Source organism: Gaeumannomyces tritici (genome assembly GCF_000145635.1).
Source record: "Gaeumannomyces tritici R3-111a-1 unplaced genomic scaffold supercont2.1, whole genome shotgun sequence".
Lineage (NCBI taxonomy): Eukaryota > Fungi > Ascomycota > Sordariomycetes > Magnaporthales > Magnaporthaceae > Gaeumannomyces > Gaeumannomyces tritici.
In genome coordinates, this window is record NW_008804545.1 from 2561661 (window position 1) to 2579637 (window position 17977).

Here is a 17977-nt window from a genome sequence, read left to right on the forward strand (position 1 = left end):
GGGAAAGACCATCGTCTCATCAGCTGTCGTCGACCATATGAACGGAGCAGGGCACGACTGCTCCTACTATTCCTTCAAGTTTGAGCATCGCCGGGAGCAGTCCACCAGCCACATGCTCCGGTCCCTCGCCTACCAAACTGCTCTCCATCAACACGAGTTCCGTCGGGCTCTTGTTAATCTCGCCAAGAAAGGTGCTTGTCTGTCCGAGGCGGACTCCAAGACGATCTGGAGGATTGTTTTCAAATCCATCTTGGCAACTATCAAGACTGAACAGAGAATAATCTGGGTCATAGATGGTCCAGATGAGGCAGAGTCAAGTACTCAGGCGGTAGAGTACCTTTCGGCTGTGGCCGATCTTAACACCCACATGCTCCGCGTCCTCGTCCTCAGTCGCCCCCTAGCCAGCATACACAATGCATTCCAAGTCGCAAGAGAGAAGATGAGTGTCATGGAGACGCCCTTGCCAGACAACCAAGACGACATCCGGCTGTCTGTTGCCAACAAGCTCGACGGTCTCGTATGCGGAGACCAACGCAAATTGAAACTTGTTGAGGAGATTGTTGCCCGGTCGCAGGGCAGCTTTCTTTGGGCCAGCCTGGTTGGGCAAGCTGTTGTCGGGAAGACTCGAGAAGGTCAAATCCAGCAGGCTCTAGAATCCACACCCAGCGGCATGGGCCGGCTTTACGATCGAATGATGGCCACGATAATGGCGCTGAACATGGACGAGGACAAACAGTTGGCCAAAGCCCTCATGACATGCGCCATGTTCGCAAAGGCCCCCATCACGGTGGGCGAGTTCTCGGAGCTCTACCCGTCTGAGACCAAGGGTATCATGAGCTTTCGTCATACAGTCGAGCAAGTCTGCGGGCAGTTCGTGATCCTCACCCACGACGAACGGGTGCAGCTGGTTCATCACTCCGCTCGCGAGTATTTAATGAGGACGAAGGAGACTCCATTCCCATTGGACCCAAGGGGAGCGAACGAAGACATGCTCGTAAAGTGCCTTGGGGCACTCTGCGACAAGACATTGAGGCAAAAGGTCACTACGCTGAGCCCGCCAGAATTCCCCCAATATTCGAGCACCTTCTGGCCAGGCCATCTCCAAGAAGTAGCGGTTGACTCTGCCCGTGCCCTAAAGGCTCTGGTCACGTTCTTCGACGGCCCGTACCCCCTGACGTGGATTCAGTACCTGGCCAAGACCAGCCGACTTTCGGAACTTCCTGTGGCGTCGCGGAAACTCTCCGAGTTTCTCCAGAAGTACACCAAGGCGGACGGTCCCGAATCGATGCTCTCTCGCAGACTGGAAGACGTATCTTTGTTGCAGTCGTGGGCCGTGGATTTGATGATGCTGCCGGCGAAGTTTGGTCCATATCTCTTGGTTGACCCCACCTCGATCTACAAGCACATCCCGGCACTTTGCCCGATGGCATGCGCCATCAATCAAAAGTTCAGCGCAGGTCCTGACGCTCGCCTCGCTGTCTCCGGCCTCTCGGGGGAGTATTGGGGTGACTGCCTGGCCCGCATCTCGCCCGGTGGGGATACAATCCGGCGACTGGCGGTATCATCCCTGTATCTCGCCGTTGCGAGCCAAACAATCATCAGCATATACGGAACAGTTCTTTATGAGGAGCGCTCGATCATCGCCTCAGAAGGCAACATCCTGGACTTGGCTTTCAACAATTCGGGTAGCCTCCTGGCAGTCTGCACTGCGACTCGAACAACTGTCTACACGACTTCAGGCTGGTCCCTGATTCTCTGCACCGAAAACCCTAGATTTTGCGGTGCCGCGATCGAGCTCAGCCTTGACAAGAACGATTCCTTCTTTGCGATATTCGGCCGAAAAGAGGTTCACAAGCTATCGATTCATGATCCGACCGAGAACTCAGTCTGGTCCCCGGTAGGCCAAGACGCCGGCTTGCTCCAAGAACAAGGAATCCCGGGAGGGTCGTTTGCCACACCCAGTGTCATTCGGTTTAATTCTGACTGCACACTGATAGCTGTCGCATATGACAACCTCCCCCTGTCTGTTTGGAGCGTAGAGCCTGCCGCTATGATAACAAGGCTCAAACGTGAAGGCCGACCGGGTTGCGTCTCGTTCCATTCAGACACAGGAAGCAACAGCCACGCCTGGCATCCTTCTGGGGATATCCTGGGAACACACGGTGAGCGAGTGTTCAAATGGGATCACGTCACCGACAGGTATGAATCAATCAAGGGGGAAATGACCACTGGGATCATCCGCGTCGAAATCACCTGTGGCCTTAACGGGCATGTCTTCGGCATCACTTACCCGTGGCTATATAACATCTACAACTTCGCAACCATGTCGACAGTTTATAGGGTGGCTCCGATTGGTATACCGCGATGCCTCCGCTTCAGCCCAAACGAAGCCAGAGTCTATACTGCTGAGTGGGATGACCACTGCAGCGTTTGGGAGCCCCGTTGTCTGCAGGGGCTGGCCGACACGGCACCGGTCGGCAGCTTCGAAGCGGGCGTCACGGGCGACAGCCCGGGACCACCAGCAGCGCCGCCGCTCTCAGGCTCCTCGGCCTTGCTCGACTACCTGGATAGCCTGAAGCGGGTCACCGGACTCGCGGTAGGGTGCAGCTCGGGCGATCCGTATGCATACGCGACCTCGGATGGTCGCGTCTTTCTTTATGACCCCCCGAGCAAGAGGACGTGCATGCTCGCTAGTTCGACCCATAGGATCAGTCGCTTTCAACTTTCCTGGAGCTCCCGTCAAGACCTACTAGCGTACGGGACCCGCAATTTCGGTCCCATCAGGGTAATAAAGTCTAGCAGCGGTTCGGAGAGGTGGGCATCCGTCGAGACGGTACTCACGATAGACATGCCACTCGGCTCGGGGCAATGCCAATTCCTTCTCAACCCCGCCGGCAACCGCTTGTTTGTCGCCCGAAGCGAGATGTGCCAGGTTCTCATGGTCCCGGAAGGCACCAAGATAGCCGAGACGACAGTTCCACACGGCGATCGAGGCCGATGGCAACAGCACCCCCGGAACCCGGAGCACCTGGTCTGTCTTGCGCCAAGTCATGCTATAACCCTAAGCTGGGACAAGCTGGAGCAGAAGAAACACATTCTGCTAGATATCCTGAGGGTGGTCGCAGATGATCGATTACTAGCCAGTGTCGATTTGATACGGGACAGCCATTCGCAACAGCATGCTATCCTACAAACTATTGACTCGCGCAAGAGCAGGGGCTATTGCGTGCTCCCCGCCGAGAGCATATACAGCCTCCCCACCGCCTCCCGCAATGTTGCGGTGGAAAGAGTCGTCAGCCCGCTCGAGCTGCCGCCGCTCCTGGTCCGCAAAATCAAGCACGGCTTTGGTATTCTTCCCGAAGGCGTCCTTGTCTTCCTGGACCAGATGAATTGGGTGTGCACCATTCCCCTGTCATCTCCTACTGAAGAGCTGAGGGAGTTTTTCTTGCCCAGCGACTGGGCAACGACAGAGGACTTGAGACTGTCCCGCTTACTCAGTGACGGTACACTTCTTTGTCCGACCGGAGGGCAGGTGGCTATCCTCAAGTATGCATGGCGCGCCGGTTCCCGGGTAGATGGTGCCCACGCGACGCCACGACATCCTAACTAGGGCCAAATTCTCTCTTTGGACGACATTGACGGCATCGCATCGGGCCCAGCGAGATGGCGGTGCGCGCCGACAAAAATAGGTTTCATCTTGACAAGCTCATGACGGCATCCAATGTCGACAAGCCGCCATAACCTGGCGAGGAAGATGCAAAATGCGGAGAAGGCACCACGAGTTGAAGGGCCGAGACTGACAGGATTCAGATTGTTTCAATCCAACCGTTCGGCTTCCCAGTCGAGGTCATGAATAATTCACCCATGGTGAGCCTTTCCCGCATGCTTGGTTTGAACGTCCATGCAAACCCTTGGTGCGTGTTCGTCGAAATGGGATAAAGACAAAGACCGCTTACCCATCTTTACCGACACAGAGGTATTTCCATTCGCACATATTCTTTCTTCCCAGCTCGCAAAATGGCAGACACTCGCTACTACCCCGCAACATCTACATACCCCTCGCCTCTGGTCGGGTTCGAGAACCTCGACCCCCTCCCCAACAACGAGGTGGGCGAGGGCCTCGAGAAGAGCCTCGTGAACCCGCAGACAGACATCCTGAGCGAGTTTGTCGATCCCCTGAACAGGGGCGAGAGAGGCGGCTTGTGAGTTCCCGATATGCCCTCTCATGCCCCGTCCGCCTTGCCCCGTGGCCACCGCACAGCATCCCGACAAACCCACGCTCTCAGATGCCGCCGGACTGACTCTACCGACAGCGATGTGCACATATACTACAACCAGGGCAGCCCGGCGCAGACAAAGTATGCCCGCGAGTGTAGGTTTCCCCCTTCTTTGGTGCTCATGTGTATATATATATATATATATATATCACTAATAAAACCCTCCTCCCATCGAACAAAAAAAAGTCCCCGAGCTCCGCGTCTTCAACATCTTCGATGGCCCCATCGGGCCTCACCCCGTCGCCATGATCGAACTCAACGTCTTCACGCCGGCTCAGTTCGGCGCCGTGGTGGCCTGGATCGCTATCTGGCGCGGCCCCTTGTCCGTCCTCGTGCACCCAAACACGGTCGCGGGCCCCGGCGAGGACAAGATCGAGGTCGCCCGCCGCGACCACTCGCAGCGCGCGATCTGGATGGGCGAGCGCCTCCCCCTCGACCTCGATATCTTTGCCAACATGGCGGCCGAGAATAATCTGACGGGCGCGAGGACTTCATGAGCTTGATTCTTTTTTTTCTTCTTTTTTTTTTAGTCTACTCTTCTCGGCAGACAGGGCGCGTTTTTGGGGAGTGTCGACAAAGGAGCCGCGGCGGGCCGCTTTCACGCAATAAATAGTCAATGAGCTCAAGTCAATAATACGGATTCGAATACAGTGTTTTGTAGAATATGTCACCAGGTTATCTGCCTACGCTTCATCTAGCTTACCAACTCCCGTCGCTAAATGTATGAGGTGGGGCCCAGGCACGTGAGTGCACGGCCCACCTCGATGGATAGACCTGGACCGCCCGCACACAATCTGCGCCCGTGGCAGCCAGAAAACGACATGCCACTTTCCTATTCCGGTATCGCCAAGTGCAATACCTCACACACTAAACCCAAGCCCGCACACCCCCGAGATATTTAGAAGCTCGTATGCAACCGGCGGGTTATTCTCCTGGACAAAAGCCTCCTCGTCGGAAACAATCAGACGAGAGAAAATCCATGCGTTGGACAGGAGGGCCGCGCGAACCCCCCATGAGCGCCTCTCTGCAACCTCGTCACGCGGCCCCGGCACCAGCATCGGCCCGGTGGGCAGGTCCCAGCGCTCGTCGGGCGAGTGGCCGGGGTCCTCGAAGTAGTGCCAGGGCTGCCTGGCCGCCCGGATGCGGTCCGTGATGTCGGGGTCCACGTCGTCGGGCGAGATGGCCGACCAGTACACGTCGGGGTCCATGCATTCGGCCATGATGGCCCGCCACTCCTGCTGGTGCTTGATGAGGCTCAGCATCTCCCTTGCCATCCTCCGTATCCGATGGTATGGCCCCTTGAGCTCGCTCCATGCGCACCTGACGTTGGACTTGAGGACGAGAGCTTTCGCCTGGTCGGGGCTCCGAGCACCTACCAGATTGTGGCAGGCACGGGCAAAGGATTGGAAGGTATCGACATACTCCTTTGCGATGGCGCCCATCTCGCCCTCGAGTTCCACGAACCTGCATTCGCATTGCACTAGCCTAATGGCACCAAAGTTGAGCGTATAATACTCCGTCGTGGTGAGTATGTTGGCTGCGAATCCAAAGTTGTACGCCATACACCCCGACGTGGTGAGCATGGTTGCGAATTGAGCTATGATGTTCAGTATGCGTCCGCGTTCGTGTGTGTGCGTGTGCGTGTCTTGGAGGACCATCTTGGATTTCCTAGAATGCGAAATGTTACTTATATACCTAATTACCGAGACCCAGGAGGAGTCAGGCCCTAACTCGAAATCACGTCACACAATGCACAATCATGGCATAATGCCACAATAGTACCTAGCCAGCATATGCCTTTGCCCGCGGTCTAGCCTTTATAGGGGATATAGATAGCGAACTGGCTTTGTCTTGGTCTTTCACCAATATCAAGGTCAGGCGATCAAATTCACCAATCTTAGACCCATTGCTCCGACAAAGGTGAACACTCCAGGAGTCAAAGAGGCCGAAACCCAGGTGATTGGTCATAATCATATCATTCATTCCACCTTGGTAGAGACTATCCTACTTCGACCTCTTCACACTATTAGCACCGTAGGGTAACATGGGGTGGATTCCGGAGGCACCAATTCAACCTAGGTCTGAGTTTGGGATATTCTCTTGATCTGCGCCTCATACGCGGGAAGGAGGAGAAAGCCGCTTCGCTTGACAGCCTCGCGAGGCAGGCGTATCATGTCTTTAGGAGAAGAGTGGGTTTGTAGTAACCGACAGAATCTGGCATCAAGCGGAACCACGTCTGCGCTCCTTGATATCCCCTCGTCAGCCGCTCAACAGATGCTCGATGGCACCCTGCACACTGCCGCCGCTCCTTCTCAATGCCGCCACATTCCTGTCGAAGTCGAAGAATCCCATGTCGTTGAGCTGTCGTAGCTGCTCCGCGTAACGCTCCTCGGGTGGCCGGTTGTCCGGGGGAGCCGCAGGCGCCGCTCCAAGCCCACCGCCACCCGCCTGCATCGCTTGCATGAACTGTTGGAATTCAGGCGACGCGAAAGGGTTGCCTCCAGGTCCGCCTGCTCCAGCGCCGCCACCGAACAGAGCTGCGAGCGGGTCGGCACCAGGCGCCTGGCCGGCAGCCGCTCCACCGGAAGTGGCCGTGTTGTTGCCTTGCCCAGCACCCGCGCCTGGCGCCTGCTGGCCGGCCGCGGGAGCGAAAAGGGCAGCAAACGGGTTGGCGGCCGCGTCGCCGCCCTGTGGCATGCCAAACATTCCCGGTAATCCGAACGGCATTGGCGGGACGCCTTGTGCACCGGCGTTGGCACCCGCGCCCGCGCCGCCCTCTGTCCCGGTCGAAGCCGGGGCGCCATCAGGGGTAGTGCTCGTGGCACCCGGGGCGGGGAAGGCGCCGGCACCCGCGCCGCCAGGACCCCCAAACATCCTACGCATTCGAGAAGCCATGCGGAGCGACTCGGCATCCGTCATCATGTGTCGGAACTGAGGCGATTGGACTATCTCGCGGGCGTTGGGTAGGTTACGCAGCATCGGGTTTGACTGGATCATGAAGTTGACAAAGTCCGGGTTCTGGAGCGCCTCGTTCATGCTTTGCTGAATGGCGGGGTTGGACAGCATCTCTGCCATCTGCTCTTCGCTGGGAGGGTTCATCTGGTAGGGTGGTCAGAAAGGCTAGTGTTAGCAAAGGGTCTGGTAGTGGACCTGAGGGGTCTCAGGCGCGCGGCGCACACGCTTCAAAAATCAAACGTGAACCTACACCGCCGTCCGGGCCAAAGAGGTCTGCACTGGGGAGAGGTACGTGGCCGGCGTATCTGGCGCCGGTCAGACCGGCCAGGGGGTTGCTCGCAGAAGTGCCCGCAGCCATGTTGGTCGGCACGGCCGGGACGGCAGCGGCGGCGGACGTCTGGGCGGGCCTGGAGGGGTTGCTAGCGGCGCTCTTGACCAGGTGTATGGTGTTGCCCGTCTTGATCTTGTAGGTGCTGAGCGCGTCATCGTTCTTCATGACGCGGCCCGAGTAGATAAGACGTTGGCGGTCGGCGGGGATGTTCTCAAACTCTTCAGCGGCCAGCTTGTTCTTCAGATCGAGGACAGTGGCGGACTCGGAGATGGCGATGTTGTGGCTGCCTTCGCCTGACGTCTTGACCTTGAAGCTGAGCTGGGCGTCGCCCGTCTCCTCGGGTGCGTCGGCCATGGCTTAGCGGGGATGTGAAGACGCCTGCACCGGGTTTCGCTGCCTGCTGATGGGCTTAAGTCGTGCGGTGCTGCTTGAAGCGAGACGGTGGGATGCAATGACCTCGGGCAGCAATCGCGAGTAGCAGTCGGACTCGTGGGCGCAGAAGAGAGGGCGGGCAAATGGATACAGAGAGCAATGCTGTAGAGTGCCCGACTGTGTTTGTTGGTTGTGGTTGGCACGTGGAACTACGGGCACGGGCAGCGGTTGGACGACACATGCACTGTCAGCTCGTCTAACAGGAAGGAGGTGGGGGTGCGGCAGCTGTGGACCTGCTGGGAAATGACGTCCTGCGGCTGCAGGACAGCACCGGAAGCAGAACAAAAAACGAGAGACAAATGAGAGAAAAAAGCTCAGCAGACGAGCCTTGCCACTGCCTGCTTCAGAGACGCAGCTGCTTTGTCGCCCAATCAAATTCCCGCAAACCCCGACCAGACACAGACGAGATATTCACCAGGCAATCAATCATGCTTTCAGTTTTTCGACGCGGCTTCCGATTCTGTGAACATCCAAAGCCACATTCATTCTGATAGCCCATATCCCAGCTGATACGGAGGCAGCTCAGATCTTGATGGAATGCGATGGAACATTGGTCGTCGCTCAGGTCAGATTTCAACCCCTCCGATGGGTTGTAGCAGCCGCCTCCTATGGGCAACAGCCTGACTGTCTGTGCCACGTCCTGACTCGTCCATCTGTTGCGGTAGTTTTCAATGTTGCTGTCAAACCATCAGCCACACACAGGCCCTCGCCTCGGAAGCGCCAGGGATTGTGGCTGTGACAGGCCCCATTGGCAAGAACCTACAGCTGCCCGCATCGACCCCAGCTGCTGCACCCCCATGCAGGCCCACGCTTGCGGGGAACGCAACGGCCGAGGTTGCTTGCGCTGAGCCCCATTGCCCAAGCGAATACTGGAGGCCGGGGTATAAGATCTGGGGCGAGAGGATGACTGGGCCAGCTTGCGACATGACAACAACAAGACGTGCATTTTGAGCGAGCGTGTTTTCGGTTCAAATAGTCTCCAGTCTCAGTATCTCATTGCCAAAATGCGCGGAATTCAGCTGAGAGAATATGTCAAGGTAATGACTCCCAGCTTTCCATGATGGTGCCTGAATGGCGTGAAGGCCCAGCTGTTCATTCAAGACAGCCTCGGCACGGGCATTGAAGCTGACGACGACGACAACATCGTCCTTCAGGGGCCGCAAGAGCTCAAGGTGACCGACCTTCCAGACTCCGTCCCTGGGCCGGGTCAATACTTGATAGAAGTCCATGTGAGTCGGCCATTGGCATCTTATTTCCCACGATTTGCCTCGTCCAGAACTGCGCTCACCATTCCCCATATGCACAGGCCGCCGCGGCAAACTTCTTTGATATCCTGCAAATCCAAGGGAAATACCAAAACCAACCCCGTAGGTTCCGCCCATCTTTTCATCTGGCATGACTGCTCGACTGGCTGGCACATTCTAATCTCGAACTAACCTCCAACCCAATCCAGCATTCCCCTGGATCTCGGGCTCCGAGTTCGCCGGCGTCGTCCTCGCCGCCCCCTCGGCCGTCGACGGCCGGCCGCCCAGGTTCCCCGTCGGCTCGCGCGTCTTCGGCGCCAGCCAGGGCGCCTACGCGACAAAGGTGTGCTCGCCCGAGGCCTCCCTGCTCGCCGTGCCCGAGGGTTGGTCCTTCCGCGACGCCGCGGGCCTCTTCGTGACGGCCCCGACCAGCTACGGCGCCCTCGTGGTGCGCGCGGGCGTCAAGGCTGGCGACCACGTGCTCGTTCACGCGGCCGCCGGCGGCGTCGGCCTGGCCGCCGTCCAGGTCGCCAAGGCCAAGGGCGCCGTCGTCATCGCCACCGCCGGCACCGCGCGCAAGCTCGAGGTGGCAAAGGCGTTTGGCGCCGATCACGTGGTCGACTACAACGACCCGGACTGGCCGGCCAAGGTCAAGAAGTGAGCATGCCTACCTACCTACTTCTACCCGCACATGCCATTTTTGTCCTTTCTACACAAAAGACATGATGCAACAAAGTCTAACGTGGTGCCCAAATAGGCTGACCCCCAAGGGCCGCGGCGTCGACATCGTCTACGACCCCGTGGGCATGGTGGACAAGAGCACAAAGTGCGTCGCCTGGAACGGCCGCATCCTCGTCGTGGGCTTCGCCGCAGGCACCATCGAGAAGCTGGCCCTGAACAAGGTCCTGCTCAAGAACATCTCCATCGTCGGCATCCACTGGGGTGCCTACACCATCAACGAGCCCGCCGCCATCACCGAGGTCTGGAACGGCATCCGCGACCTCATCCGCCAGGGCAAGTTCAGGGGCACCGAATTCACCGACAAGGAGTTTGTCGGGCTCGAGGCTGTCCCGGCGGCCCTCCAAGCTCTGGGAGGAAGGGAGACGTGGGGCAAGGTTATCATCACCGTCCCCCAGGGCGATGAGGCAAAGCTGTAGGACGCCGGGCGGCTTCTGTATACACAAACATTGCCCGTCTGGTATAAAACAGATAAACATGGCGGCACCCTGGCGATCCTGACTGCGATTACAACGGGGAATACATAGATGAAACATGGTCTCTGATATGCCATGTCCGCTTCCGCTGCTCTCCAGTACCGTCATTTCCCTCCGAGGCCACTGCCCTCAGGCCTGTCCGCCACCCGGCGTTGACAACCTCTGGAAGCCGACAAGAACATCTCGATCCACGTTGACGGCCCACTGTGATTCGAAGGCGGCCTCGCCACCGGTGGCCTGGACGAGCGCCTGGAGCCTTGGCTTGATGAAATTGAAGGTGTGCTCTTTGCGGATCTGGTCCCTCCACGCGAAAGCCCTCTCACGCACATCTTGCGGTGTGTCAAACTCGCTCGCGTTAGACTCGGGCGACCCCTCCCAGACGAGCGTGTCGGCAGCTGACGCATCCCCTCCTTGGACCTCGGTTACCACCATCGTCCACATGGAAAAGTAGTCTTGCAGCTTGGAAAGGACCAGCTCCAGCAAGCCCGGCGGAGCGCCTGGTCCTGCAGCCGCCAGTTCGCAAAGCCGTGTCAGCGCCAGGCACGACAGCTTCTGCCGCTCCGCATCAGCCATCATATCGAACGATTCGAACCACTCCGCGCTAAGCCATGCCCAGACTGACGCGACATCGCCCGCGACCGACATCAGGTGGACCAGCGCTTGCGGCTCACCAAGCGTAATACGGGCCAGGAGCGAAAGATAGTGCGCTTCCTTGAGAGGGCTTAGCTTGGGATTTCGGCGCTGCGGGCCGGTTGTCTGATGGCACTCCCACGCATCGTGCAGGCCCTCTAGTACCAGTTGAAGCAGCCCGATTTCGAGCATCTCCTTCACCAGTACCGTCAAGCCCACAGAGCCTCCGAGCTCCTGGGCGGCTCGGAGCATGTAATCCAGCGCCTGGACAGCGTGGTGGACCTGGTCCTTGTTTTTAGACTCAACAGCTAACCTGAGCGCCGTCAGCGTCGGCCGCCGGTACTGGTCCCCAAGGATACCCTCTGGCGCAAGAAGGATGTACGATTTCACAATGTGGACGAGCTCCTGTGAAAGGGGGCTGTCGAATGAAATGAACGGAAGCCCCACAAGCTCAAGTGCCATCAGTTCCGGAGATACGGGCGGCGAGGACTGTGTCATGGTGGCTTTCCACACCTCAGTAGCCTCGTCAACGAGGAATTTGTGAATCTCTGATGACGGATCCATCGCTTGAGCGATCAAGGGCACCATGAAGGGATGGTACCGCTGTGAGTCGGCGCCTACCGAGTTCACCAGCGTCGACAAGATGGCAAGAATCGACTGCTTGAGCATGTAGCTTTCCTCCCCTGCCTCGGCCCACAGCTTTGGTAGTGTCTCCATCAATGCATCGCCCACCTGTCTGGCCGAAGAATCCATGCGGGAAACCAGAACCCGAATCGTGTCGAGCACGGCCAGCTTAGATTCGTCTTGGGTGAGCTCCGTCAGGAGACTGACCAGTCGCGTGAGGATCTCGAAGGCATACGGCTGGAATATCTCGGGCTTGAATTCGAAGTCGTCGGCAATCTTCTTTAACTGCCGCGCCGCCGTGATCCTGACTACCAGGTCATTGTGCCTTTCGTCTTCTGGGTTCATCAGGTGGCGATATATCTCGAACACTGTTGGCCTCGTCGCATCCGTCATCTTGATCGGAACCCATTGGCTCAGGAGAATGGCAATACGCCGTCGAAGTAGCTTCGCCAGGTCACCTTGAAGCTGGATGTCCTGGACTAGAGTACTTGTCACAAACGAATCGAAGTCAAAGACCTCATAGACCGTCGGAGCAGCGCAGCCCATAGCCGTGTACACGGCCTCCTTGGTCACAATGTCTGAGCCGGCCTGGGCGGAAGTCTGGAAGTAATTCAGTAGGGGAGGGCCTAGCATCTGTTTGTGGTGAACCAGCAGGTCGAGGAAAACACGCTCGGCGCAGGGTCGCACTTCAAACTGCCAGGCATCGCCCGAATCGCGCTCCTGCGCTTCCCAGGCTTCCGGATCCTCCTCCCAGGCCTCTAGGTCCGTCTTGCGAAACACAAAAAGCTTTGTAATGACCACATCGACGATCTGAGCGACGAACCGGTCGGTGAGAAGCTGCGTCTTGACCGTTTCTTGTGCCTGTTCCTGTTCCTTGAGGAACTCGGCGCTCCTGTATTTGAATGTTTGTTGGGGTTTGAAGACCATGGATATGCAGTTCCTGAGGAGAAGCAGTCCCTTGAGAGTCAACTTCTCCAGCAGTGGGCCCTCGACCTTGGACTTGGAAGCGCCGCTACCGTCATCGCCCGACGGCTTGCCGCCAGATTTGTCAAAAACTTCAGCAAATTTGGCGACGAGGTCCCAGTATGCGTGAACGAGCTGAATAGAGTTTGGAAGGAGCGCAAAGCTGGTTGGAAGCGATTCGCACACCTCAAGATGCAGCTTGGTGAACTGGACCAGGTGCTTGCCTACTGTCTCCTGGTATGGCGCTGGAACGGCCGAGTCGTGGCTGACGAGGCCCAGGAACTGACCAAACTGGTTCTGTGTTATATTCCAGAACTCGACCACGAGCTGTTCTCTGTGCGGACTGTCATAGCCGACTGTGACGAGTGGCCGCAAGGTCCGGAGGCAGAATAAACTGTTCTCCATGGCATAGTCGGCAGCGTCTTCGTCACCACGCCCACGTGTTAGGAATTCGAGCCAGTAGGCGACCTGCTCGGAGTAGACTTCGCCCAGCAGCTGGACTAGCTCAGGGGTAGCATCGCGCAGGGCAGTCTGTGACTTGCGGAGTCGGGCCGTAGCTAGTTCTTTGACGGCTCGCAGCAGAACACGCAGGGTAGCGGCAAGCTGAGCTTGCCTGCCGGTCTTGAATGCGCGAACGAACCCGGCCATGTCGGCGAAGGCGGAAGGCCACTCGGCGGGGTAGTCTATCCTAACGACCTTGGCCGCCGCTAGGGCACTCTGTACGGCGAGACCTTTATCATCCTCCTCCACACAGCCCTGGAGGAGCCTCGACCGGATTATGTTCTTCTGCTCAGGGCGGATGGTTGACTTGGTCGAGATGTTGCGCCAGAACTTGTCGATGCCGTTTTTGAGGAGGATAATGGCGAGGAAGCGGGCCTGGCGGTTGATAGACTTTTCGAGATATATGGTCTGGAGAGCGATAAGAGGACGCCGATTAGATTAGGAGGAACTCGTTTGGATCATGGGAGGAGGTTCAGAACCAAGAGATGGGTCCACTTGCCTGGAGGTGAGGATAAAAGTCCGGATACGTCTCCCAGGCCTTGAGCTGCTGATCAGCAGCTAATCGCTGGGTTTGGTCGGTAGAGCATGATGCGAGCTCGAGCTTCGTGCACAGCTCCTGGAGGCTGAGAGGGGTGGCCTCCCCGGGAGCCTCGATTGCGAAGCTCATTTCCCTTGGCCTGGGTGTAGTCTTGGGGAATCTGGTAGGTGCCGGGCTTTCATCCACGTGAGAGTTGGTGCTACTTTGCTCCGTCTTCGGTTTTGGAGCCTCAGTTGAAGCTCTAGAGTATTCGGACGCGTTCGAATGATGCAGCTGCACAGGAGACGCGGGGTAGAATCCAGCTCAGTCCCCACGGCCTCTGGTGGGGGCAATGCGGGGCGGTACCTGGATTGTTGCAGGGGCTGATCGCTATGCCACTTGCCACAACGGGAGCGCGGGTGCCTACCCGATATCTTCAGGGTTTATTGCCTGATCAGCCTCTAAAAAATTCATTCATGTCGTCGAGGTACATCTTTGGGCCTCAATTAGTACAGTAATTAAAGCGTAGTAATACAGATCGGTGTCTAGGGTGCTAAGTAATAGTCATGGACCAGTCGGTTTGCAAATGGCAAGAATAGACTTGTTGGGTCTAGACTTGCTCCTGCCGATTTCAGTAACGAAGCTCTCAAAGCTCCGATCAAGGTAAATTCGTTGATGACGGGACAGCTCCCAAACAATACCCAGTCTAGATCCAAAGTGCTGCTCATTATCCGGCCATCACCGTCAGCCCCAGCCTGTGATACAAACAAAGCCCAGCCCACAGTGTGCCTCCTCGCCATCACTCATTTTCGTCTCGCTACACACCCAGTCAGCATACACCATCCCAGAACCATGGCGACAGCCTCAATCCCAGAATACGTCGACGATGCGGTCGACAGTTGGCTTATCTGCACCGCCTGCGGAACCCAGTACCCAACAGCCGATCGCAACTCACTCAAGACGTGCCGAATATGCGACGATCCGCGCCAGTACACCCCTCCCTCGGGCCAGAGCTTCACCACAATGCAGGCCCTAGAGGAGGCCTGCCACCGCAACGCCTTTCATCCACACACGCTTTCCCACTCCACCACCGAAGTCGGTGCCAAGGGGATCTATCCAACAGGTCCATTGCTACTCAGCATCGTGACCGAACCCAAGTTCGCCATCGGACAGCGCGCGATCCTGGTCCGCACAATTGCAGGGAACATCCTTTGGGATTGCCTCACTTTTCTGGACATCGATACGATTGGTCGTATCCGTGCTTTGGGCGGCCTCAAGGCCATCGTTATCTCCCACCCCCATTATTACAGCGCCCACGCGCACTGGGCAAATGTGTTCAAGTGCCCAGTGTACCTCGCCTGCGAGGACAAGGAGTGGCTCACCATGAAATCCCCGTCGCAGGTGTTCCTGGGCGCCGATGCCGGCGAGGGCGGCGGCAGCGACGATGCCGCGGCGGCGACGCACGACATCCTCATCTCGGGCCAAAAGTCGGGATTCCAGGCCATCCGCCTCGGCGGGCACTTCCCCGGAAGTCTGGTCGGACTCTGCTACCGCCGCCTGTTCGTGGCCGACACCCTCATCACCACCCCGGCCGGCGTAGGTAACTGGGAGTTCGACGCGATGGGCTCTCCTCGCTCGCGCCCGCCTGGGATGAACAGCTTCGCATTCATGTGGAGCATCCCCAACATGATTCCGCTCTCGGCCGACGAGGTCGCTCAAATGTGGGAGAGACTCAAAGGACATGAGTTCAAGAGCACACACGGCGCGTTCATGGGCCACGACATCGAAGACCCCGAAGTGAAGTACAGGGTCCTGTCAAGCATGCAAATCCAGGCCTTGCGCATGGGCTGGCCTGGCCATGCGTTGCTCGGCGAGTCGCTTTAACGACTTCTCCCTGCTATCTCTTCAGTCGGAACTTCAATCGCCATTACCAGACATTACATGAGGGCCAAGACGACACAAGACACGGACATGCAGGGTACCTTTCCTTGAAGAGATGTCATCTCCGGACTGATTGGTGGATCTGGGCAATATCCTTGCTCGATGGGAAATATCGCGCCGCCAAACTTTGCTACGTGGCAGCAGGCTGTGAGCCAGGTTACATCTCAAGCACGCAGGGTTCTCGAAATCGTGTCCCTATAGGACGGCATGCAGGGTTCTCGACATCGTGTCCCTATAGGACGACATGCAGGGAACTTTTCCGCCTGGGTATTCATAATTATCTTCTTTGGCTCTAGCTTCTGCATCACTTGCATGCCGAATTCTACCATGGAGCGTCTCCTCTCCTGCCCGTAAGCACTTAAACACTTGGGTTACATGGAGTGCATAAACGAACATTCTGGTGGCAAAGTAAACGGCTAGCAATGCTCGGGACAGGAATTCCGCCCGCCGCAAAATATGGGACATGTTCACCGTGACTATGTGAACCAACGACTGATATATAATCCGGCATTTCCTCATGGAATGAGGGGGCGTCTATTTGTAGTCTTAATTGTGGCCACCAGTAATATCATCTGCCCATATAGTCCAACTTGTGCCTCACCATGCGCGCAACGGCCGCGATCATCAGGGTTTCCTTAGCCCTGTGTGGGCTGCTTTCGGTGTGCTGGGCCACCGAGGCCAGCGACCTCTCTGCCGCGGACCTTTTCGAATCGCTGAAGAGCCAAGCCCTGGCTAATCTCAAGCAGCCGCTGCTTGGGGGACGAGCTGTGCCGGATGGTGCCGGATCTGGATGCTCTCACCGTAATACAATCGTCAGGAAGGACTGGTAAGTTGACTGAGTCTCAAGATCCAGCTGTCGGGACCACAACTGACCAACCTACTCTTTGTCACAGGGAAGCGTTGACTAAGGATGAGAGAAGAGACTACACGCGTGCGGTCAAGTGCCTTATGAGCAAGCCATCACAGGCCGACCCGGCCTTTGCTCCCGGGGCTCGGACAAGATACGATGACTTTGTCGCGGTCCATATCAACCACACGGACTTCATCCACGCATCGGTGAGTTTACTCTGATCTACGAGCAGAGTAGTCGAGTCCATGTTGCTAAACTTCTCTGGGCAGGGGTATTTCCTCACCTGGCACAGGTATTTCGTTTGGGCTTACGAAAAGGCTCTGCGCGATGAGTGTGGCTACAAAGGCTACCAGCCAGTAGGTTTACCGAACACCAGACAGACAGAGACTTTGTCAACTAATCCCTTGTCGTGTTAGTACTGGAACTGGTTCGCCTACATTGACGATCCATGCATGTCCCCTCTTTTTGACGGATCCGATTCCTCTTTGAGCGGTGATGGCGACTTTTGGGAGCATAACGGGACCGTCATCGGCCCCGGCAACGTCTTCGTCCCTTCGGGCAGAGGAGGTGGCTGCGTGACCAGCGGGCCTTTTGCCAAGTGAGAATCCGACTCCTCAACTTGCCAGTAAAGACGAGCATTTGGGAGACCGGATATACTAACATAGCAATAGCACAACCATCAACTTGGGACCAATCAGGCCAGCCATGCGCGGGCTTTTGCCCTCCCCAACCGGGCCTCTCGGCTACAACCCACGCTGCCTCCGGCGCGACCTCAGCGCTACCATTCTGTCGACGTACATGACGTTCGAGAACCTGTTAAACATAACCACCGGAGACGCCAGCGCAAACATCCGGCTCTTCCAGGACGAGCTCCAGGGCCGGGCCGCGAGCGGGTTCCCCGGCATGCACTCGGCGGGCCACTTTGGGGTGGGCGGCGAGGCGGGCGACATCTACTCGTCGACCAACGAGCCGACCTTCTTCCTCCACCACGCCATGGTCGACCTGATGTACTGGGTCTGGCAGTCGTTCCACCTGCGGGGCGGGATCGCGTACGAGATCGCGGGCACCATCACGTCGCGCAACAGCCCGCCCAGCCGCGACGCCCTCAAGTCGGATCCGGTCGACCTGGGCGGCGGGCTCCTCGGGGCCGAGACGAGGCCCATCTCAGACCTGCTGGACACCCAAGGTGGTGCGCCGTTGTGCTACATGTATGCTTGAGGTGGCGCTTCCTGGATCTCAGTGGCGTAGTAAAACCCAGGCTGCTTCGGGGCAGTCTCGGTAGAGCAGGGTGGTACAGATCTGTGCCCAGCCAATGATGAGATGAGAATGAAGGTTTAGGCGTCAAGAAGGACGGGCTGGAAGGCATTGAATTGGGTGATGAGCCTAAAAATCACACCAAATCGACGTGCATTAGCCTCCTGCGGGAGGCCTGGTTTAGTGGTTTGTGATGGTGGATGGAACAGTGCGAGGTGGCCGAAAAGGCAAATAAATACACGTT

General features: G+C 57.5%; 8 protein-coding genes across 8 annotated transcripts; 5 read left to right on the forward strand and 3 right to left on the reverse strand.

Annotated features, from left to right (window-relative positions):
• Window positions 1-37: 37 nt before the first annotated feature.
• On the forward strand, window positions 38-3610 carry GGTG_00817 (hypothetical protein; the record flags this gene model as incomplete). Its single annotated transcript, XM_009218568.1, has 1 exon — window positions 38-3610. One exon carries the CDS (start codon window positions 38-40, stop codon window positions 3608-3610), a length of 3573 nt encoding a protein of 1190 aa, XP_009216832.1.
• A 407-nt stretch (window positions 3611-4017) lies between these two features.
• On the forward strand, window positions 4018-4924 carry GGTG_00818 (hypothetical protein; the record flags this gene model as incomplete). The annotated part of the gene is made up of 3 exons (XM_009218569.1): window positions 4018-4202; window positions 4314-4372; window positions 4464-4924. The coding sequence occupies 3 exons, from the start codon at window positions 4018-4020 to the stop codon at window positions 4772-4774; spliced, it is 555 nt and encodes a 184-aa protein (XP_009216833.1). The 3' UTR covers window positions 4775-4924.
• GGTG_00819 (hypothetical protein) lies at window positions 4426-6347 on the reverse strand. The gene has a single exon (XM_009218570.1). It carries the CDS (start codon window positions 5933-5935, stop codon window positions 5138-5140), a length of 798 nt encoding a protein of 265 aa, XP_009216834.1. The 5' UTR covers window positions 5936-6347; the 3' UTR covers window positions 4426-5137.
• GGTG_00820 (deubiquitination-protection protein dph1) lies at window positions 6274-8222 on the reverse strand. Its single transcript, XM_009218571.1, has 2 exons — window positions 7483-8222; window positions 6274-7376 (listed from the first exon to the last, which is right to left on the reverse strand). The coding sequence occupies exons 1-2, from the start codon at window positions 7915-7917 to the stop codon at window positions 6537-6539; spliced, it is 1275 nt and encodes a 424-aa protein (XP_009216835.1). The 5' UTR covers window positions 7918-8222; the 3' UTR covers window positions 6274-6536.
• A 694-nt stretch (window positions 8223-8916) lies between these two features.
• Window positions 8917-10608, forward strand: GGTG_00821 (alcohol dehydrogenase). Its single transcript, XM_009218572.1, has 5 exons — window positions 8917-9032; window positions 9150-9224; window positions 9302-9362; window positions 9449-9896; window positions 9997-10608. Exons 1-5 carry the CDS (start codon window positions 9000-9002, stop codon window positions 10394-10396), a joined length of 1017 nt encoding a protein of 338 aa, XP_009216836.1. The 5' UTR covers window positions 8917-8999; the 3' UTR covers window positions 10397-10608.
• GGTG_00822 (hypothetical protein) lies at window positions 8938-13972 on the reverse strand. The gene is made up of 2 exons (XM_009218573.1): window positions 13671-13972; window positions 8938-13579 (listed from the first exon to the last, which is right to left on the reverse strand). Exons 1-2 carry the CDS (start codon window positions 13836-13838, stop codon window positions 10583-10585), a joined length of 3165 nt encoding a protein of 1054 aa, XP_009216837.1. The 5' UTR covers window positions 13839-13972; the 3' UTR covers window positions 8938-10582.
• On the forward strand, window positions 13849-16094 carry GGTG_00823 (hypothetical protein). The gene has a single exon (XM_009218574.1). The coding sequence runs from the start codon at window positions 14364-14366 to the stop codon at window positions 15570-15572; it is 1209 nt and encodes a 402-aa protein (XP_009216838.1). The 5' UTR covers window positions 13849-14363; the 3' UTR covers window positions 15573-16094.
• Window positions 16095-16133: 39 nt separating this feature from the next.
• Window positions 16134-17841, forward strand: GGTG_00824 (hypothetical protein). The gene is made up of 5 exons (XM_009218575.1): window positions 16134-16455; window positions 16523-16685; window positions 16749-16835; window positions 16896-17077; window positions 17151-17841. The coding sequence occupies exons 1-5, from the start codon at window positions 16232-16234 to the stop codon at window positions 17695-17697; spliced, it is 1203 nt and encodes a 400-aa protein (XP_009216839.1). The 5' UTR covers window positions 16134-16231; the 3' UTR covers window positions 17698-17841.
• The last annotated feature ends 136 nt before the right edge of the window (window positions 17842-17977 follow it).